The sequence below is a fragment of the Coregonus clupeaformis genome, chromosome 6, assembly GCF_020615455.1.
Source record: "Coregonus clupeaformis isolate EN_2021a chromosome 6, ASM2061545v1, whole genome shotgun sequence".
In the NCBI taxonomy this organism is placed as follows: Eukaryota; Metazoa; Chordata; class Actinopteri; order Salmoniformes; family Salmonidae; genus Coregonus; species Coregonus clupeaformis.
The window spans coordinates 32,202,230-32,225,434 of record NC_059197.1 but is presented as its reverse complement, the minus strand read 5'-3'; the positions used below and the strand labels follow the sequence as shown (position 1 = coordinate 32,225,434).

Genomic DNA, 23,205 nt, shown 5'->3' with positions numbered 1-23,205 from the left:
GTCCTCAATGCCAAACTTCATAAATACTGCACCCTCAACTTCAAAACGCCTTTGCTAGTTATACAATCATGTAACTAAGAAATTCGCTGGAAAGAAACTTGAATATGATTTATTCTTTTGTTAAATAGTCATGCCTGTTCGAGCTATCTGTCGTGTCGTAAGACAATGGTGGCGAAGGATATCATCACGGATCCAAGTTCAGTTTTGAGATCCACCGGCGTCATTGGCATAGGGTTAACTGGACGTTTCTGACTGGTCTTGGAACTCAGACAAAGGGCAGCCTATCCCCGTTTGGCTCGATGGGATATGTAGTGATTTTGCCAACACAGCCAGATATGTACTGTCTTGTACCCTTCATGTTTTTTAAACGGACTATCATATTTGTTGATCTAATTAGACTATATTTGTATAATGAGTAATCCAGGAATGTCACGAGTTAATTGACACAAGAAAACTCAAGAAAATAGCAACTATAGAGCGCCAATGGCTAAATTACTTCCGGACTCAAAAGGTCCACGGAGCTCCTCTTCCTCTTCATCACTCTATGGTGAAGGGCTTTAGCAATAACACTACCTAAACCATCTAAATTTGAACCACCATCTTAGTAACAGGTGCAATAAATCCAAACCCATACAGATTGGATTAGTTTAGAAAAATGTAAGTTATTTATCTTTGTATAGTATAGCATCAATTAATCATTAAATGTGCATGATTTAACATAGATATTAAAACAAACTATTCTAAAAAATCAACCTACAACAAAGCATGCTGGCAAATATGATAAGGCCCCTCCCACATCTTTTTCACTTTGAGAGCGTTAAGGGAAAGGAACTCAACACAGTCAATTAACAACACCACAAGATTGAAAGATTTCTTGAATCAAATGTCCTGTTCAGTTGTGCTGAAATCTAAGTAAGGTGACAGACATTCCTAACACTGATCTGAATAAAAGGCATGTAAAGTCGCATACATTTCTAACGACTAAATGCACTCTAAACAGGACGATGGGAAAATAAACACTAGTGTTTCAAATCTGAACACTTAGGAGATATAGGTGTTTTCCTGGTTGGAAACTTACTGGAAAAAACGGACTATCATGTTTAATCTAGCATTCCTGTGTTTAAGATGAGAACACTTATTGTCAAATCTAAATGCCTAATGTTTAAGTTTTAAAGCACTGCATGAAATATATAAGTAGGCCTAGGCTTATATTATTTTAATATGATTATTTATGCTATCCACATGTCTAGCCTAGCCAACTGCAGAAATGGACTAAATTAGCCCCATGTTCAAAAATGATTTTTAGGATAAAAACCAGACCAACTGTCCCTAGAGAAAACACACACAGTTGGAGGAGCTGGGATGGCCGCGCGCAGGAGAGCTTCTCCAAACACGCTAATTAGATCTCGAGCTCTGGCCCCGCGCTCTGAAAGCAGGCCGGCGGCGGGGCGCGCGGAGCTGTGGAAAGTTAATTGAATTAAATCCCCTCTAAACTAATTAGACTGCAATCTGCCACGCGAGCTGTCCCTGAGCAAGGTTCGAATTAGGGAGAATGGATTTGTTCCTTTCTTTAGGAGAAGGGGGCAGACTGGCTGTGTTTTGGGGGTCTTTTATTCCCTTTTATGATAATTCTCCCGTTGGGACAGGGGAGAGCGTGCGTAACCGTATGCGGTTTGGCAGCTTGCATCTGGAGATGCTCCGGTCCGCGTCTCGAGCCCACCCGCGCATCCTGCTTACCGTCACCATGTCAGGAAACAGACTGTACCCCCGAGCATCTCTATTTGGCCACCCGATGAGGAGAGGGGAGCCTCTCTGTTGCCAATATGATGAGGATGAGCTAAGCGCGGAGAAATTGATCGATCCGTGCCTGCCTTCTGAGAGACCTCGGGGGAGAGAGAAAGAGAAAGGAGAGAGAGGAGAGGAGAGGAGAGGGGGAGATGGGCAGGGGAGGATAACACGGATGAAAATGCCCCGTTAAGAGCGCGGACAGATATGATAATGGAGCACGAGGCTATCAGAGCTCTGAGTGATGCGCGCGGGCGCGCTGAGTGCTCACGAGCGAGTCATCATCACCCACCTCCTTGTAATGTTGCCACGCCAGGCAGGCCCCAACGATAGAAGCAAAAATGGAGATGAAATAAAATGAATTATAGGTATACACTTTCAGAAAAAAATGCTATCTAGAACCTACAGTGAGGGAAAAAATTATTTGATCCCCTGCTGATTTTGTACGTTTGCCCACTGACAAAGAAATGATCAGTCTATAATTTTAATGGTATGTTTATTTGAACAGCGAGAGACAGAATAACAACAAAAAAATCCAGAAAAACGCATGTCAAAAATGTTATAAATTGATTTTGCATTTTAATGAGGGAAATAAGTATTTGATCCCCTCTCAATCAGAAAGATTTCTGGCTCCCAGGTGTCTTTTATACAGGTAACGAGCTGAGATTAGGAGCACACTCTTAAAGGGAGTGCTCCTAATCTCAGCTTGTTACCTGTATAAAAGACACCTGTCCACAGAAGCAATCAATCAATCAGATTCCAAACTCTCCACCATGGCCAAGACCAAAGAGCTCTCCAAGGATGTCAGGGACAAGATTGTAGACCTACACAAGGCTGGAATGGGCTACAAGACCCTCGCCAAGCAGCTTGGTGAGAAGGTGACAACAGTTGGTGCGATAATTCGCAAATGGAAGAAACACAAAATAACTGTCAATCTCCCTCGGCCTGGGGCTCCATGCAAGATCTCACCTCGTGGAGTTGCAATGATCATGAGAACGGTGAGGAATCAGCCCAGAACTACATGGGAGGATCTTGTCAATGATCTCAAGGCAGCTGGGACCATAGTCACCAAGAAAATAATTGGTAACACACTACGTCGTGAAGGACTGAAATACTGCAGCGCCCGCAAGGTCCCCCTGCTCAAGAAAGCACATATACAGGCCTGTCTGAAGTTTGCCAGTGAACATCTGAATGATTCAGAGGAGAACTGGGTGAAAGTGTTGTGGTCAGATGAGACCAAAATCGAGCTCTTTGGCATCAACTCAACTCGCTGTGTTTGGAGGAGGAGGAATGCTGCCTATGACCCCAAGAACACCATCCCCACCGTCAAACATGGAGGTGGAAACATTATGGTTTGGGGGTGTTTTTCTGCTAAGGGGACAGGACAACTTCACCGCATCAAAGGGACGATGGACGGGGCCATGTAGCGTCAAATCTTGGGTGAGAACCTCCTTCCCTCAGACAGGGCATTGAAAATGGGTCGTGGATGGGTATTCCAGCATGACAATGACCCAAAACACACGGCCAAGGCAACAAAGAAGTGGCTCAAGAAGAAGCCCATTAAGGTCCTGGAGTGGCCTAGCCAGTCTCCAGACCTTAATCCCATAGAAAATCTGTGGAGGGAGCTGAAGGTTCGAGTTGCCAAACGTCAGGAGACTTGAGATGACTTGGAGAAGATCTGTAAAGAGGAGTGGGACAAAATCCCTCCTGAGATGTGTGCAAACCTGGTGGCCAACTACAAGAAACGTCTGACCTCTGTGATTGCCAACAAGGGTTTTGCCACCAAGTACTAAGTCATGTTTTGCAGAGGGGTCAAATACTTATTTCCCTCATTCAAATGCAAATAAATTTATAACATTTTTGACATGCGTTTTTCTGGATTTTTTTGTTGTTATTCTGTCTCTCACTGTTCAAATAAACCTACCATTAAAATTATAGACTGATCATGTCTTTGTCAGTGGGCAAATGTACAAAATCAGCAGGGGATCAAATACTTTTTTCCCTCACTGTGAATAGGTTATTCGGCTGTCCCCATATGATAACCCTTTGAATAACCCTTTTTGGTTCCAGGTAGAACCCTTTTGGTTTCACAGAGGGTTCTACATAGAACCCAAAAGGGTTCTATCTGCAACCAAAAAGGGTTCTGCCTGGAACCAAAATGGGTTCTCCTAGGGGGACAGCTGAAGAACCCCTTTGGAACCCTTTTTTCTAAGAGTGTAATAGAAAGATAAACCATCAAAGTAGACTTTGCATAATGCAATAATCTGGTTAGCAACAGGTGACATAGGCTACATGTGTGGTTGTGTTTGTATGTGTTTGTGTTTGTGTGGATTATGTGTGTGTGTGGTTGTGTTTGTGTGTGAGTGTGGTTGTGTGTGAGTGTGGTTGTGTTTGTGTGTGGTTGTGTGTGTGTGTGGCTGTGTGTGGTTGTGTTTGTGTGTGTGGTTGTGTTTGTGTGTGGTTGTGTTTGTGTGTGAGTGTGGTTGTGTTTGTGTGTGTTTGTGTTTGTGTTTGTGTTTGTGTGTGGTTGTGTTTGTGTGTGTGTGGAGATGGAGGAATGTGTATGTATGGAGAATGCAGTGTGTGTGTATGCGCGTGGGCTCATGTGTGTGAGGCAGAGTTGTACTGTGAATGTGCATCCTCAGTAGCCTAAACATTCAGTCTATTCTACTCCAACCCTTAACATATGATGCCCTCTCCATCTCTCTCACACTCTCTCATTTTCCCACTTTCACATTCTCCCCGAAGTCCCTATACGTTCCCCTCCATCTCTATCCTCTTTCTCTCCTTCCTTTCCTCCACCCTTCTCTTTAATTCTCTCTCCTCCTTCTCTGTCTCTCTCTGTCAAGCGGTAGCTACTCTGTCTCTCAGGGCGTAGGAGGAGGGTGGAGGGGAATGAGATAGGGAAAGAGAGGTTGGGTTTCCGTTTCCCTATAATCTAATCAGAGAAATGGCAGCAGGCAGAAATAGCCTGATGGACAGACTAAGAGACTCTCTTCCTCATCATCCTCCTCTTTCTCAGGACAGTGAAACACACAAGCACACACAACTCTTTGAAAGTGATTGTTTGCATATTTGAGAGTGTACCTAGTATGTACATACAGTTGTAGGATGTCAATTATACCAGTATTGTCGTAGCAAAATAATCCTGCAGCAACTGAATTTGGACGTTTAGTCCATAATGTTGTTTGATCGGTGGTTAGGCTATTAGCTGGACAAAAGTATAGGCTACATGAAAAGTGCAATTCTGTTAATATAACCGTTTGTTAGTGCTGGTTTTCAATGAATTTATGTACAGTTGAAGTCGGAAGTTTACATACACTTAGGTTGGAGCCATTAAAACTCGTTTTTCAACCACTCCACACATTTATTGTTAACTATAGTTTTGGCAAGTCGGTTAGGACATCTACTTTGTGCATGACACAAGTAATTTTTCCAACAATTGTTTACAGACAGATTATTTCACTTATAATTCACTGTATCACAATTCCAGTGGGTCAGAAGTTTACATACACTAAATTGACTGTGCCTTTAAACAGCTTGGATAATTCCAGAAAATGATGTCATGGCTTTAGAAGCTTCTGATAGGCTAATTGACATAATTTGAGTCAATTGGAGGTGTACCTGTGGATGTATTTCAAGGCCTACCTTCAAACTCAGTGCCTCTTTGCTTGACATCATGGGAAAATCCAAATAAATCAGCCAAGACCTCAGAAAAAAAATTGTAGACCTCCACAAGTCTGGTTCATCCTTGGGATCAATTTCCAAACGCCTGAAGGTACCACATTCATCTGTACAAACAATAGTACGCAAGTATAAACACCATGGGACCACACAGCTGTCATACCGCTCAGGAAGGAGACCCGTTCTGTCTCCTAGAGATGAACGTACTTTGGTGGGAAAAGTGCAAATCAATCCCAGAACAACAGCAAAGGACCTTGTGAAGATGCTGGAAGAAACAGGTACAAAAGTATCTATATCCACAGTAAAACGAGGCCTATATCGACATAACCTGAAAGACTGCTCAGCAAGGAAGAAGCCACTGCTCCAAAACCGCCATAAAAAAGCCAGACTACGGTTTGCAACTGCACATGGGGACAAAGATCGTACCTTTTGGAGAAATGTCCTCTGGTCTGATGAAACAAAAATAGAACTGTGGGGGTGCTTTGCTGCAGGAGGGACTGGTGCACTTCACAAAATAGATGGCACCATGAGGAAGGAAAATTACAGTGCCTTGCAAAAGTATTCATCCCCCTTGGCGTTTTTCCTATATTGTTGCATTACAACCTGTAATTTAAATGGATTTTTATTTGGATTTCATGTAATGGACATACACAAAATAGGCCAAATTGGTGAAGTGAAATTAAAAAAATAAAGTGTTAAAATAAATCTAAAAAATAAATAACGGAAAAGTGGTGCGTGCATATGTATTCACCCCCTTTGCTATGAAGCCCCTAAATAAGATCTGGTGCAACCAATTACCTTCAGAAGTCACATAAGAGAGGGCTGCCCACCAAAACTCATGGACCAGGCGAAGAGGGCATTAATCAGAGAGGCAACAAAGAGAGCAAAGATAACCCTGAAGGAGCTGCAAAGCGCCACAGCGGAGATTGGAGTATCTGTCCATAGGACCACTTTAAGCCGTACACTCCACAGAGCTGGGCTTTACGGAAGAGTGGGCAGAAAAAAGCCATTGCTTAAAGAAAAAAATAAGTAAACATATTTGGTGTTCGCCAAAAGGCATGTGGGAGACTCCCCAAACATATGGAAGAAGGTACTCTGGTCAGATGAGACTAAAATTTAGCTTTTTGTCCATCAAGGAAAACGCTATGTCTGGCGCAAACCCAACACTTCTCATCACCCCGAGAACACCATCCCCACAGTGAAGCATGGTGGTGGCAGCATCATGCTGTGGGGATGTTTTTCATCGGCAGGGACTGGGAAACTGGTCAGAATTGAAGGAATGATGGATGGTGCTAAATACAGGGAAATTCTTGAGGGAAACCTGTTTCAGTCTTCCAGAGATTTGAGACTGGGACGGAGTTTCACCTTCCAGCAGGACAATGACCCTAAGCATACTGCTAAAGAAACACTCGAGTGGTTTAAGGGGAAACATTTAAATGTCTTGGAATGACCTAGTCAAAGCCCAGACCTCAATCCAATTGAGAATCTGTGGTATGACTTAAAGATTGCTGTACACCAGCGGAACCCATCCAACTTGAAGGAGCTGGAGCAGTTTTGCCTTGAAGAATGGGAAAAAATCCCAGTGGCTAGATGTGCCAAGCTTATAGAGACATACCCCAAGAGACTTGCAGCTGTAATTGCTGAAAAAGGTGTCTCTACAAAGTATTGACTTTGGGGAGTGTGAATAGTTATGCACGCTCAAGTTTTCTGTAAAAAAAAAAATCTTATTTCTTGTTTGTTTCACAAGAAAAAATATTTTGCATCTTCAAAGTGGTAGGCATGTTGTGTAAATCAAATGTTACAAACCCCCCCAAAATCCATTTTAATTCCAGGTTGTAAGTCAACAAAATAGGAAAAATGCCAAGGGGGGTGAATACTTTCGCAAGCCACTGTATGTGGATATATTGAAGCAACATCTCAAGACATCAGTATGTTACATCATACATGCGCTGCAGGAAATTCAGATGAGCTTTGTGATGTACAGTTGAAGTCGGAAGTTTACATACACCTTAGCCAAATACATTTAAACTCAGTTTTTCACAATTCCTGACATTTAATCAGAGTAAAAAGTCCCTGTCTTAGGTCAGTTAGGATCACCACTTTATTTTAAGAATGTGAAATGTCTGAATAATAGTAGAGAGAATGATTTATTTCAGCTTTTATTTCTTTCTTCACATTCCCAGTGGGTCAGAAGTTTATATACACTCAATTAGTATTTGGTAGCATTGCCTTTAAATTGTTTAACTTGGGTCAAACGTTTCGGGTAGCCTTCCACAGGCTTTCCACAATAAGTTGGGTGAATTTTGGCCCATTCCTCCTGACAAAGCTGGTGTAACTGAGTCAGGTTTGTAGGCCTACTTGCTCGCACACGCTTTTTCAGTTCTGCCCACAAATTTTCTATAGGATTGAGGTCAGGGCTTTGTGATGGCCACTCCAATACCTTGACTTTCTTGTCCTTAAGCCATTTTGCCACAACTTTGGAAGTATGCTTGGGGTCATTGTCCATTTGGAAGACCCATTTGCGACCAAGCTTTAACTTCCTGACTGATGTCTTGAGATGTTGCTTCAATATATACACATAATTTTCCTTCCTCATGATGCCATCTATTTTGTGAAGTGCACCAGTCCCTCCTGCAGCAAAGCATCCCCACAGCATGATGCTGCCACCCCTGTTCTTCACGGTTGGGATGGTGTTCTTCGGCTTGCAAGCACTCCCTTTTTCCTCCAAACATAATGATGGTCATTATGGCCAAACAGTTCTATTTTTGTTTCATCAGACCAGAGGACATTTCTCCAAAAAGTACGATCTTTGTCCCCATGTGCAGTTGCAAACCGTAGTCTGGTTTTTTATGGCGGTTTTGGAGCAGTGGCTTCTTCCTTGCTGAGCGGCCTTTCAGGTTATGTCGATATAGGACTAGTTTTCACAAGGTCCTTTGCTGTTGTTCTGGGATTGATTTGCACTTTTCGCACCAAAGTACGTTCATCTCTAGGAGACAGAACGCGTCTCCTTCCTGAGCGGTATGACGGCTGCGTGGTCCCATGGTGTTTATACTTGCGTACTATTGTTTGTACAGATGAACATGGTACCTTCAGGTGTTTGGAAATTGATCCCAAGGATGAACCAGACTTGTGGAGGTTTATTGTCAATTGTTGGAAAAATTACTTGTGTCATGCACAAAGTAGATGTCCTAACCGACTTGCCAAAAGTATAGTTTGTTAACAAGAAATTTGTGGAGTAGTTGAAAAATGAGGTTTAATGACTCCAACCTAAGTGTATGTACATTTCCGACTTCAACTGTACATATACATACATATATATATATATTATATACACATATATATATATATTATATACATATATATATTATATGCACACACATACAGTGGGGAGAACAAGTATTTGATACACTGCCGATTTTGCAGGTTTTCCCACTTACAAAGCATGTAGAGGTCTGTCATTTTTATCATAGGTACACTTCAACTGTGAGAGACGGAATCTAAAACAAAAATCCAGAAAATCACATTGTATGATTTTTAAGTAATTCATTTGCATTTTATTGCATGACATAAGTATTTGATACATCAGAAAAGCATATAACTTAATATTTGGTACAGAAACCTTTGTTTGCAATTACAGAGATCATACGTTTCCTGTAGGTCTTGACCAGGTTTGCACACACTGTAGCAGGGATTTTGGCCCACCATTTTGGCTGGGCAATACGGACTTTCAGCTCCCTCCAAAGATTTTCTATTGGGTTCAGGTCTGGAGACTGGCTAGGCCACTCCAGGACCTTGAGATGCTTCTTACGGAGCCACTCCTTAGTTGCCCTGGCTGTGTGTTTTGGGTCGTTGTCATGCTGGAAGACCCAGCCACGACCCATCTTCAATGCTCTTACTGAGGGAAGGAGGTTGTTGGCCAAGATCTCGCGATACATGGCCCCATCCATCATCCCCTCAATACGGTGCAGTCGTCCTGTCCCCTTTGCAGAAAAGCATCCCCAAAGAATGATGTTTCCACCTCCATGTTTCACGGTTGGGATGGTGTTCTTGGGGTTGTACTCATCCTTCTTCTTCCTCCAAACACGGCAGGTGGAGTTTAGACCAAAAAGCTCTATTTTTGTCTCATCAGACCACATGACCTTCTCCCATTCCTCCTCTGGATCATCCAGATGGTCATTGGCAAACTTCAGACGGGCCTGGACATGCGCTGGCTTGAGAAGGGGGACCTTGCGTGCGCTGTAGGATTTTAATCCATGACGGCGTAGTGTGTTACTAATGGTTTTCTTTGAGACTGTGGTCCCAGCTCTCTTCAGGTCATTGACCAGGTCCTGCCGTGTAGTTCTGGGCTGATCCCTCACCTTCCTCATGATCATTGATGCCCCACGAGGTGAGATCTTGCATGGAGCCCCAGACCGAGGGTGATTGACCGTCATCTTGAACTTCTTCCATTTTCTAATAATTGCGTCAACAGTTGTTGCCTTCTCACCAAGCTGCTTGCCTATTGTCCTGTAGCCCATCCCAGCCTTGTGCAGGTCTACAATTTTATTCCTGATGTCCTTACACAGTTCTCTGGTCTTGGCCATTGTGGAGAGGTTGGAGTGTGTTTGATTAAGTGTGTGGACAGGTGTCTTTTATACAGGTAACGAGTTCAAACAGGTGCAGTTAATACAGGTAATGAGTGGAGAACAGGAGGGATTCTTAAAGAAAAACTAACAGGTCTGTGAGAGCCTGAATTCTTACTGGTTGGTAGGTGATCAAATACTTATGTCATGCAATAAAATGCAAATGAATTACTTAAAAATCATACAATGTGATTTTCTGGATTTTTGTTTTGATTCCGTCTCTCACAGTTGAAGTGTACCTCTGATAAAAATTACAGACCTCTACATTCTTTGTAAGTAGGAAAACCTGCAAAATTGGCAGTGTATCAAATACTTGTTCTCCCCACTGTACATATACATACACAGTACCAGTCAAAAGTTTGGCCACACATGTTTTTCTTAATTTTTTACCATTTTCTACATTGTAGAATAATAGTGAAGACATCAAAACTATGAAATAACACATATGGAATCATGTAGTAATCAAATAAGTGTTAAACAAATGAAAATATTTTATCAAATAGCCACCTTTTGCACACTCTTGGCATTCTCTCTTCCAGCTAATTAGTGGAATTTCTTTCCTTCTTAATTTGAGCCAATCAGTTGTGTTGTGACAAGGTAGGGGTGGTATACAGACGATAGTCCTATTTGGTAAAAGACCAAGTCCATATTATGGCAAAAAAAGCTCAAATTAGCAAAGAATAAATGACAGTCCATTATTACTTTAAGACATGAAGGTCAGTCAATCTGGAAAATGTCAAGAACTTCAAAAGTTTATTCAAGTGCAGTCGCAAAAACCATCAAGCGCTATGATGAAACTGGCTCTCATGAGGACCGCCACAGGAATGGAAGACCCAGAGTTAGTTCAATCGAGTTACCAGCCTCAGAAATTGACAATTGACTGCACATCTATTTTGTGAAGTGCACCAGTCCCTCCTACAGCAAAGCACCCCCACAGCATGATGGTGCCACCCCCATGCTTCACGGTTGGGATGGTGTTCTTTGGCTTGCAAGTCCCCCCTTTTTCCTCCAAACATAATGATGGTCATTATGGCCAAACAGTTCTATTTTTGTTTCATCAGACCAGAGGACATTTCTCCAAAAAGTACGATCTTTGTCCCCATGTGCAGTTGCAAACCTTAGTCTGGCTTTTTTATGGCGGTTTTGGAGCAGTGACTTCTTCCTTGCTGAGCGGCCTTTCAGGTTATGTCGATTTAGGACTCGTTTTACTGTGGATATAGATACTTTTGTACCTGTTTCCTCCAGCAACTTCACAAGGTCCTTTGCTGTTGTTCTGGGATTGATTTGCACTTTTCGCACCAAAGTACGTTCATCTCTAGGAGACAGAACGCGTCTCCTTCCTGAGCTGTATGACGGCTGCGTGGTCCCATGGTGTTTATATATGCGTACTATTGTTTGTACAGATGAACGTGGTACCTTCAGGCATTTGGAAATTGCTCCCAAGGATGAACCAGACTTGTGGAGGTCTTTTTTCTGAGGTCTTGGCTGATTTCTTTTGATTTTCCACTGATGTCAAGCAAAGAGGCACTGAGTTTGAAGGTAGGCCTTGAAATACATCCACAGGTACACCTCCAACTGACTCAAATGATGTCAATTAGCCTATCAGAAGCTTCTAAAGCCATGACATCATTTTCTGGATTTTTCCAAGCTGTTTAAACGCACAGTCAACTTAGTGTTTGTAAACTTCTGACCCACTGGAATTGTGATACAGTGAATTATAAGTGAAATAATCTGTCTGTAAACAATTGTTGGAAACATGACTTGTGTCATGCACGAAGTAGATGTCCTAACCGACTTGCCAAAACTATAGTTTGTTAACAAGAAATTTGTGGAGTGGTTGAAAAACGAGTTTTAATGACTCCAACTTAAGTGTATGTAAACTTCCAACTTCAACTGATATATATATATATATATATATATATATATATATATATATATATATATATATATATATATATATATATATATATACACATACACTACATGACCAAAAGTATGCTCGTCGAACATCTCATTCCAAAATCATGGGCATTAATATGGAGTTGGTCCCCCCTTTGCTGCTGTAACAGCCTCCACTCTTCTGGGAAGGCTTTCCGCTAGATGTTGGAACATTGCTGCATGGGCTTGCTTCCATTCAGCGCGGCCTGGCTCACAGTTGGCGTTCCAATTTATCCCAATGGTGTTCGATGGTGTTGAGGTCAGGGCTCTGCGCAGGCCAGTCAAGTTCTTCCACACCGATCTTGACAAACGATTTCTGTATGTACCTCGCTTTGTGCACGGGGGCATTGTCATGCTGAAACAGGAAAGGGCCTTCCCCAAACTGCTGGAAGCTGTGTTGGAAGCACAGAATTGTCTAGAATGCAAAATGTGTAGAATTGCAGCAAACTTACTTTAAAACTGCAACATTTTCTCTATGCCCCATGGCAAAGTGTGTACAATTGGAGGAAATGAAATTGAAAACAAAAATTCTCTCTTCACTGTCACGAGGGGGGCCGCTAAAATGTTTTGCTCGCAAGGTGGGGGGGGGAGAGACTCATTAGCCACTTCGGCCCCTCATGATGAGTTCCGATTTTTTGTGGTCCACACCCCCATCAAAGTTGCCCATCCCTGGTGTAGATGAAGGGGAGGAGACAGGTTAAAGAAGGATTTTTAAGCCTTGAGACAATTGAGACATGGATTGTGTATGTGTGCCATTCAGAGGGTGAATGGGCAAGACATAAGATTGAAGTGCCTTTGAAAGGGATATGGTATTAAGTGCCAGGCGCACTGGTTTGTGTCAAGAACTGCAACGCTGCTGGGTTTTTCACGCTCAACAGTTTCCCGTGTGTATCAAGAATGGTCCACAACCCAAAGGTCATCCAGCCAACTTGACACAACTGTGGGAAACATTGGAGTCAACATGGGCTTTCAACACCTTGTCTGTGTGCATCTGGGAGTGGCGGGCAGCAAGGCACTGTCTGTTGTGTGTGTTTATATGGTGGGTCCAGAAGGGCCCAGTCATGGTGAATGGGTCTGTTTCTCCATGCTAATTCCCTCCCTGCAGGGGAGAAGAGGCTCTACATCTCTATGGAACCCTGGCAGAGAGGAAAACAGAGGAATGGCCATCCCACATTCCCTCCTCACCTTCCGCAACACCAGCCCCACCATCACACATACACAATGCAAAATGCTCTCTCGTTCTCTCTCACACACACACACACCCACACACAATGCTCACAGTATGCACGCACATGCACACTACATTCCCATTCAATTTCTCAATCATGTCAACAGAACGACAACTGTTGTTGTACTAGAATTCCCACCCAGACGCCGTGACAACACACACAGACAGGTTGGAGTGACGCCGTGACACAACACACAGACAGGTTGGAGTGACGCCGTGACAACACACACAGACAGGTTGGAGTGACGCCGTGACACAACACACAGACAGGTTGGAGTGACAGCGTGACACAACACACAGACAGGTTGGAGTGACGCCGTGACAACACACACAGACAGGTTGGAGTGACAGCGTGACACAACACACACAGACAGGTTGGAGTGACGCCGTGACAACACACACAGACAGGTTGGCGTGACAGCGTGACACAACACACAGACAGACCCGAAACAAGACAAAGACAGGAATCTCCATTGATCACAGCAACTTTATTTACAACATGATGGGTGTTCGTATACAATAATGGAAAATGTGTCGCTTCTTTAGCTCGGCTCCTTGTAAACATGAACAATACATTAAAGTGTCTAGATAATATTTATATCTCTACATTTCCAGATGGATTCCCACCAAACACCTTCATGACAAAGGCGGCAATGCTTAACATTTAACATCCAACTACTAAAACATTTCACAAGGCCAGTTTATTGATATCCATAATTTATAATCCATAAACTTTAGTTACTGTTTTCTTTCTAATAACACATTTTACATGACTCAGATGACTTGGTCTATGCTGGTGGAATGTTCTCACAAGACACAACACTAAGCCCTAGCTTTGGCTTAACGTTTCAATTTCTTTAAGCAAGCAAAGACAACATTATAGTTCTATATTTTGTCTTCATATACAGGTTTATCTATCTATCTATCTATACATATATTGATGATATGGAAAGATGTGGTTAATATCTCTATCCTAACTGACGCTAGATAAATAGTATGATATATCCAATAGGTGACTTAACCCCTCAGGCTACACTAAGGAAGATATGGATTGTAGTCACTGAAGCTGCCTCGGGGAACTGATAGGGACCTGAATAATCTGCGTGTGTGTGTGTGTGTGTGTGTGTGTGTGTGTGTGTGTGTGTATATGTGTGTGTGTGTGTGTATGTGTGTGTGTGTGTGTGTGTGTGTGTGTGTGTGTGTGTATGTGTGTATGTGTGTGTGTGTGTGTGTGTGTGTACAGTATGAAGAGTAACAGACATCCAGTGTGAGACAGGGAGAGAGACCATGATGTGTTTCTTCTGAGACATGTTTTATTTCCTATTATAAACTGGGTGGGTCGAGCCCTGAATGCTGATTGGCTGACAGCCGTGGTATATCAGACCACGGGTATGACAAAACATGTATTTTTACTGCTCTAATTACATCGGTAACCAGTTTATAATAACAATAAGGAACCTCTGGGGTTTGTGATATATGGCCAATATACTACGGCTAAGGGCATTGCGTCGTGCGTAAGACCCGTGTAGCTCAGTTGGTAGAGCATGGCGCTTGCAACGCCAGGGTTGTGGGTTCGTTTCCCACGGGGGGCCAGTATGAAAAGAAAATGTATGCACTCACTTACTGTAAGTAGCTCTGGATAAGAGCGTCTGCTAAATGACTAAAATGTAAAAATGTAACAGCCCTTAGCCGTGGTATATTGGCCATATACCACACCTCCTCGGGCCTTATTGCTCAATTATAAACCGGGTAGTTTGGGTCCTGTCCACAGACAATATACCACAGGTATGATGCAAAATTACTTATTTACTGTTCTAATTACGTTGGTAACCAGTTTATAATAGCAATAAGGCACCTCGGGGGTTTGTCGTATATGGCCAATATACCGCGGCTAAGGGAGCTGTATCCAGGCACTCCGCGTTGCGTCGTGGATAAGAACAGCCATTAGCCGTGGTATATTGGCCATATACCACACCTCCTCGGGCCTTATTGCTTAATTAGCTCCATGAAAACCAACTCGTGGCTATGAGGTGATACGTTATTATGAGGTGATATGATGGCAATAGACTCCAGAGTATATATACAGTAGGTACTGTGTGTTAGTGTGTTAGTGATCGGGGCTGAGAGGAGGGCGTATGTCCAGTGTCCGTGCTGTGCTGTCCTTCCCCACTACCTCCAGACGCAGACTGGGTACGCCCTGCCCCAGCCCCTCCCCTTCCTGCCCCTCGGCCCCGCCCCTGTCCTCTGAGTGGACAGACAGGCGGAGGGTGCAGCCCTTAGGGAGGAGCTCCTGCTCATAGGCCGCTGCCAGTTGGTTGACCACCCTCCGCTCCACCTGGTAACACAACACACCAGACCAGTCAGGTCTAACACACAGCTTCAACTCAAAACCAGTGTGACCTGTTTTTGGCTTTGATTCAACCACTGAACATTTAACAGCTGAATGGGTGGGAGTGAGTTCAATGTTAACCAGATGATGAACAGAGAATGTACAGAAGTCCCTTCATAATACAAGTTTAGTGTTTCTTCATAAAAGCTGAGCATTTCTGACAATTAGACCATAATTGTTATCTATTAAAAGGTCCAATGCAGCTGTTTTTATCTCAATATCAAATCATTGTTGGGTAACAATTAAAGTACCTTACTGTAATTGTTTTCAATAAAAATGGTAAAAAAAGAAACCAAAATAGCTTCTTAGCAAAGAGCAATTTCTCAAGCAAGAAATTTGCTATGACTGTTTGGGAGTGGTCTGAGTGAGGGGCCTAATTGGACGAGCCTAATGGGAGGGATATAAAACTAGCTGTTATTGGCAGAGGTTCTGAAACTCTCTTTGTTATTGGTCTATTAACTTATACCGCCTGGTGATGTCGCCAGGCAGGGCAAAACTCCATCCCACCAAAACAGACTGAAATTTCAGGCGGTCTTATCAAACAGCTCTTAGACTAAAAGCGCATTATCATAATTTTCACAGAAGTATTCCAACCTCAGTGTGGATTATATATATATATATATATACACACACACACACACACACACAACCGGTCAAAAGTTTTAGAACACCTACTCATTCAAGGGTTTTTCTTTATTTTTACTATTTTCTACACTGTAGAATAATAGTGAAGACATCAAAACTATGAAATAACACATATGGAATCATGCAGTAACCATAAAAGTGTTAAACAAATCAAAATATATTCTATATTTGAGATTCTTCAAATAGCCACCCTTTGCCTTGATGACAGTTTTGCACACTCTTGGCATTCGCTCAACCAGCATCACCTGGAATGCTTTTCCAACAGTCTTGAAGGAGTTCCCACATATGCTTAGCACTTGTTGGCTTCTTTTCCTTCACTATGCGGTCCGACTCATCCCAAACCATCTCAATTGGGTTGAGGTCAGGGGATTCTGGAGGCCAGGTCATCCGATGAAGCACTCCATCACTCTCCTTCTTGGAAAAATAGCCATTACAAAGCCTGGAGGGAATGATAGTCCTATTAAGCCCAAACCAGATGTGATGGTGTATCGCTGCAGAATGCTGTGGTAGCCATGCTCGTTAAGTGTGCCTTGAATTCTAAATAAATCACAGACAGTGTCACCAGCAAAGCACCCCCACACCATAACACCTCCTCCTCCATGCTTTACGGTGGGAAATACACATGTGGAGATCATCCGTTCACCCACACCGCGTCTCACAAAGACACGGCGGTTGGACCCAAAAATCTCAAATTTGGACTCCAGACCAAAGGACAAATTTCCACCGGTCCAATGTCCATTGCTCGTGTTTCTTGGCCCAAGCAAGTCTCTTCTTATTGGTGTCCTTTAGTAGTGGTTTCTTTGCAGCAATTCGACCATGAAGGCCTGATTCACACAGTCTCCTCTGAACAGTTGATGTTAAGATGTGTCTGTTACTTATAATATAATATGCCATTTAGCAGACACTTTTATCCAAAGCGACTTACAGTCATGTGTGCATACATTTTTTACGTATGGGTGTTCCCGGGGATCGAACCCACTACCCTGGCATTACAAGCACCATGCTCTACCAATTGAGCTACAGAGGACCACTTGAACTCTGTGAAGCATTTATTTGGGCTGCAATTTCTGAGGCTGGTAACTCTAATGAACTTATCCTCTGCAGCAGAGGTAACTCTTTCCTGTGGCGGTCCTCATGAGTTGATGGTTTTTGCGACTGCACTTGAAGAAACTTTAAAAGTTCTTGAAATGTTCCCTATTGACTGACTTTCATGTCTTAAAGTAATGATGGACTGTCGTTTCTCTTTGTTTATTTGAGCTGTTCTTGCCATAATATGGACTTGGTATTTTACCAAATAGGGCTATCTTCTGTATACCCCCCCCCCCCCCTACCTTGTCACAACACAACTGATTGGCTCAAATGCATTAAGGAAAGAAATTCCACAAATTAACTTTTAATAAGGCACACCTGTTAATTGAAATGCATTCCAGGTGACTACCTCATGAAGCTGGTTGAGAGAATGCCAAGAGTGTGCAAAGCTGTCATCAAGGCAAAGTGTGGCTATTTGAAGAATATATTTTGATTTGTTTAACACTTTTTTGGTTACTACATGATTCCATATGTGTTATTTCATAGTTTTGATGCCTTCACTGTTATTCTACAATGTAGAAAATAGTACAAATAAAGAAAAACCTTTGAATGAGTAGGTGTGTCCAAACTTTTGACTGGTACTGTGTGTGTGTGATATATATATATATATATATATATACACATATACATACACAAACACACACACACACACCACAGGAAAATCTAATTTTTGACTGCACTGGGCCCTCAACTCTCCTTATGTAGACAGTAATGAAACAGAGGGGGAGACAGGTAAGTGGGAGAGCTCTGCACGGACCCTTATTGTTAGTTGAAGCAGATCCATTCACTGTGTGTATCTGTAAGTGTGTATGTGTACCTCATGTTTGATGGAGCGGGCTCCGTAGTGCAGGTTGTACCCTCCAGCCAGCAGGTCCAGAACGGGGCGGTCCCACAGTAAAGTGATGTCATGCCTCTGCTTCGCCTAACGAGGGGAGAGAGAGAGAGAGACCGTTAGGTCGGAGTGACGGCGAGACGTAGCACTATATGGCAGACACCCTTTCTCCCCATGTTAAAGAACAATAATATGAGTCCTGTGCTAATGCACTTAGCCCTGATTCATCAGCCGAGTTAAAGCTGTAATATGTAACTTTTTGGGCGACCTGACCAAATTCACATAGAAATGTGAGTTATAGATCTGTCATTCTCATTGAAAGCAAGTGTAAGAAGCGGTAGATCTGTTCTATGTTCTTTCTTTCTATGCTTCCCGTGCTTAAGTTTCGTTTTTGAGTCTTTTACTTTCGGTTTTGTACTCCAGCTTTAAACAGCTGAAAATACAATATTTTTGGTTATGGAAAAAAATGTCACAGTGCTTTAGATGGTACAATGATTCTCTACACTATACTTGTTTTGTCACATGAACTGAAACAAGGAAATCGTGGATCGATTTCTGCATAGTGCATCTTTAACACTGCAAGCATCTCCTAATTCGTATTAACATCTTTGATCACAGATCCGGTTCATCTAGCCCCAACAGAGTCAGATGAAGAAGTTACCACTGGACACTGATCTGAGGTCGGCTTGGTGGTTAAGGTTAGGATTTGATCTGAGGTCGGCTTGGTGGTTAAGGTTAGGATTTGATCTGAGGTCGGCTTGGTGGTTAAGGTTAGGATTTGATCTGAGGTCGGCTTGGTGGTTAAGGTTAGGATTTGATCTGAGGTCGGCTTGGTGGTTAAGGTTAGGATTTGATCTGAGGTCGGCTTGGTGGTTAAGGTTAGGATTTGATCTGAGGTCGGCTTGGTGGTTAAGGTTAGGATTTGATCTGAGGTCGGCTTGGTGGTTAAGGTTAGGATTTGATCTGAGGTCGGCTTGGTGGTTAAGGTTAGGATTTGATCTGAGGTCGGCTTGGTGGTTAAGGCTAGGATTTGATCTGAGGTCGGCTTGGTGGTTAAGGTTAGGATTTGATCTGAGGTCGGCTTGGTGGTTAAGGTTAGGATTTGATCTGAGGTCGGCTTGGTGGTTAAGGTTAGGATTTGATCTGAGGTCGGCTTGGTGGTTAAGGCTAGGATTTGATCTGAGGTCGGCTTGGTGGTTAAGGTTAGGATTTGATCTGAGGTCGGCTTGGTGGTTAAGGTTAGGATTTGATCTGAGGTCGGCTTGGTGGTTAAGGTTAGGATTTGATCTGAGGTCGGCTTGGTGGTTAAGGTTAGGATTTGATCTGAGGTCGGCTTGGTGGTTAAGGTTAGGATTTGATCTGAGGTCGGCTTGGTGGTTAAGGTTAGGATTTGATGTGAGGTCGGCTTGGTGGTTAAGGTTAGGATTTGATGTGAGGTCGGCTTGGTGGTTAAGGTTAGGATTTGATCTGAGGTCGGCTTGGTGGTTAAGGTTAGGATTTAGGAAGGCTACACTGATCCTAGGTCTGTGCCTAAGGTCAGCTAAATCCCTCTGGAGTTACTCTAATAAGAACTGCTATTGTCAACCTTCATCACATCACAGAGGTACACACACACACACACACACACACCACACACACACCACACACACCACACACACACCACAAACACACACACCACACACACACACCACACACACCACACACACACCACAAACACACACACACACACACACACACACACACACACACACACACACACACACACACACACACACACACACACACCACAAACACACACACACACACCACAAACACACACACACACACACACACACACACACACACACACACACACACACACACACACACACACACACACACACACACACACACACACACACACACACACACACACACACACACACACACACACACACACACACACACACACACACACACACACACACACACATTGATGAGTCAGGTCGCTATCAGTTCCCTGAGGCAGAGTTGGCTGACAGAAACAGAGTGATATTGATATTTAAATATTTATGAAAGTTCACGTGATGTTAAACAGTACAATCAGATCCGAGCAGACAGGGACAGCATCTTTTATTGATCTGAGTGGGTCTCTCTAGTCAACACACGCCAATGAAAACACCCATACGGTGAGTACAAACCACACACACACACACAACACACAGTCCATAATACTACGCAATAGCGCACTCGCACGGACACAGTCACACACACCACCGGTTACCTTCTTGGCCCAGAAGTTGAGCTCTTTGCTGACAAGCTGTTGCAGTTCAGAGGGGCAGAACGGCAGGAAGTAGACAATCTCATTGATCCGTCCCAGAAACTCGTCCCTCCGGAAATGGGCCTTGGGAGGATAAAATGAATTCACCAATAAGAGCTTTTCAGAATAGTGGCTCAACCAATCCGTGGTGTGTGTGTGTCAACGAGATGCTGTGATTGGGTATAGGATGAGGGCGTGGGGCGTTACCTTCAGAATAGGGCGAATTACAGCGTCCTTAAACTGCCTGGAGATGGTGACATCATCACTCTTCTGAACATCATCTGGAGAAAAGGAGGAGTTAACAACCTGTTTGTCTATAGTGTGTGTGTGTGTGTATGTGTATGTGTGTGTGTGTGTGTGTGTGTGTGTGTGTGTGTGTGTATCTCACCTAGGTTGTCGGCCAGTTTCCTGCGGCTGAGCTCCTGGGCCTCCTGGCGGAGCTGCAATGCATGCTGGGCGATGTCGTCACTGGCCACGTTCGAGGTCATGATGAAGATGGCGTCCTTACACTCAATGGTCTTCCCTTTCCCATCTGTAAGACGGCCCTGAGAGAGATTTAGAGAGAGATTTAGAGAGAGATTTAGAGAGAGATTTAGAGAGAGAGAGAGAGAGAGAGAGAGAGAGAGAGAGAGAGAGAGAGAGAGAGAGAGAGAGAGAGAGAGAGAGAGAAAGAAAGAAAGAGAAAGAAAGAAAAAGAGAGCGGAGAGAGAGAGAGAGAGAGAGAGATTTAAAGAGAGATTTAGAGAGATTAAGTGAGAGAAAGAGAGAGAAAAAGAAATGTAGATTTAGAGAGAGAGAAAGAGAGCGAGAAAGAGAGAGAGAGAGAGAAAGAGAGGGAAAGAGAGAAAGTCAGAGCAAGAGAGGGAGCGGGTGAGAGGGAGAGAGAGAAAGAGAGAGAGAAAGAGAGATTTAGAGAGAGACAGAAAGAAATGTAGATTTAGAGAGAGAAAGAGAGAGAGAGAGAAAGAGAGAGAGAGGGAAAGAGAGAGACAGAGAGAAAGAGAGGGAAAGAGAGCGAGAGAGAGGGAGCGGGTGAGAGGGAGATAGAGAGATTTGGAGATAGAGCGAGAGTAGGAGAGTTTTTCATCTACTGGGTGAAAAATCCAGTGTGCCATCACAGCTGCAAGATTTGTGACCTGTTGCCACAAGAAAAGGGCAATCAGTGAAGAACAAACACCATTGTAAATACAACCCATATTTATGTTAATTTATTTTCCCATTTGTACTTTAACTATTTGCACATTGTTACAACACTGTATATAGACATAATATGACATTTGAAAAGTCTTTATTATTTTGAAACTTCTGAGTGTAATGTTTACTGTTAATATTTATTGTTTATTTCACTTTTGTTTACTATCTACTTCACTTGCTTTGGCAATGTAAACATACGTTTCCCATGCCAATAAAGCCCTTAAATAAATTGAATTGAGAGAGAGCGAGAGAGAGAGAGAAACTCAAGAATCTAGAAATGTGACACAGTAGAACCTGTGATTTTGTACGGTTAAAAAAACTTTGTGTGTGTGTGTGTGTATGCATGTACCTCATCAAACAGTTGTAGCATGATGGTCAGTACGTCTGGGTGGGCCTTGTCCACCTCGTCAAACAGAACCACAGCATTGGGATACGCCTTCAACTGTTTAGTCAGCTGACCTCCCTCTTCATGACCAACATAACCTGGAGGAGAACCTATGAACTTAGCCACCTAGAGAGAGACAGAGAGAGACAGAGAGAGAGGGAGAGAGGTGGGGAGCGAGGTGGAGAGAGATTGAGGTGGAGAGAGATTGTGAGAGAGGGAGAGGTGGAGAGAGAGGGAAAGAAAGATGGCGAGAGGAGAGAGAGAGATGGCGAGAGAGATGAAAAGGGAGAGATTGAGAGAGAATTATGATAACAGGTAGATGAGGTAGATGAACCTATTGAACTGAAGATGATGTCAGATTACTACTTCCTCTGATACAAAAACAATGTTTTGGGGCCTTTTCTTCCTCCACAAGCTGCATCTGTCTGTGTTTCTGTGGGAACCTGGACACATCTCTTTTAATTGAATTGTGGGAGATGAAAGGTTAGACAGAGCCCAAGGTCGCTCAGTCAACACAGGGTTAAACTGTTCATGACAGCGACTGGGAAGCTGGTCCAAACGATGGCAGTAGAAGATTCAGACAAGCCCTCAGCTACAGTAGATAGTGTATCCCAGCCCAAGGACATTCCTGGTTGTGGGAAAGTGGTATTGATGATGTCATACCTCGTGCTTCTCTTGGAATTCGGACATGTCCATGCGGATGAATCCCTGAGAAGAGAAGGCTCAGGTTACTGAATGAGCAGTAATAACACACCCGCACATGGGACTGCACATAATATGATCAGTATTGCTGATACAATCTGATTTGAGCTGTGCTGCTGTATGAACGTGTGTGACTGTAACACAGACCTTTTTGAGGTCCTTGTGCATGTAGCGAGCCACCTGTTTGGCCAGCTCAGTTTTGCCTGTGGGAAGAGGAGAGGATTAACCAATCAGAGTGCAGTATGGACAGAGCTTTGAACATCAATGGTCTGACAAGAATCCACTTTCAACCAAGCCTCCAAATATTCTAAAGATGATCTTACATGAACCTCTGAACATTGTAATGATGATGTGGGTGGAATCTCAGGTAGATCCCTGAGCTGCTAATAGGCTATGACTTGTTGTCCCTGCTA

The 23,205-nt window shown here is 43.2% G+C and overlaps 1 protein-coding gene across 1 annotated transcript in view; it reads right to left on the bottom strand.

Moving 5' to 3' along the window:
• Positions 1 to 15,182: 15,182 nt before the first annotated feature.
• LOC121567823 (caseinolytic peptidase B protein homolog) overlaps positions 15,183 to 23,205 on the bottom strand; it is a 68,561-nt gene continuing 60,538 nt past the window's right edge. Inside the window, exons 9-16 of the mRNA XM_041878136.2 lie at positions 22,940 to 22,995; positions 22,754 to 22,798; positions 22,055 to 22,216; positions 20,900 to 21,056; positions 20,719 to 20,792; positions 20,476 to 20,595; positions 18,198 to 18,302; positions 15,183 to 15,592 (exon numbers count right to left, since the gene is read on the bottom strand). Of these exons, the coding sequence (XP_041734070.1) occupies positions 15,365 to 15,592; positions 18,198 to 18,302; positions 20,476 to 20,595; positions 20,719 to 20,792; positions 20,900 to 21,056; positions 22,055 to 22,216; positions 22,754 to 22,798; positions 22,940 to 22,995 (947 nt within the window). The 3' untranslated portion in view covers positions 15,183 to 15,364. The remainder of the gene's footprint in view (positions 15,593 to 18,197; positions 18,303 to 20,475; positions 20,596 to 20,718; positions 20,793 to 20,899; positions 21,057 to 22,054; positions 22,217 to 22,753; positions 22,799 to 22,939; positions 22,996 to 23,205) is intronic.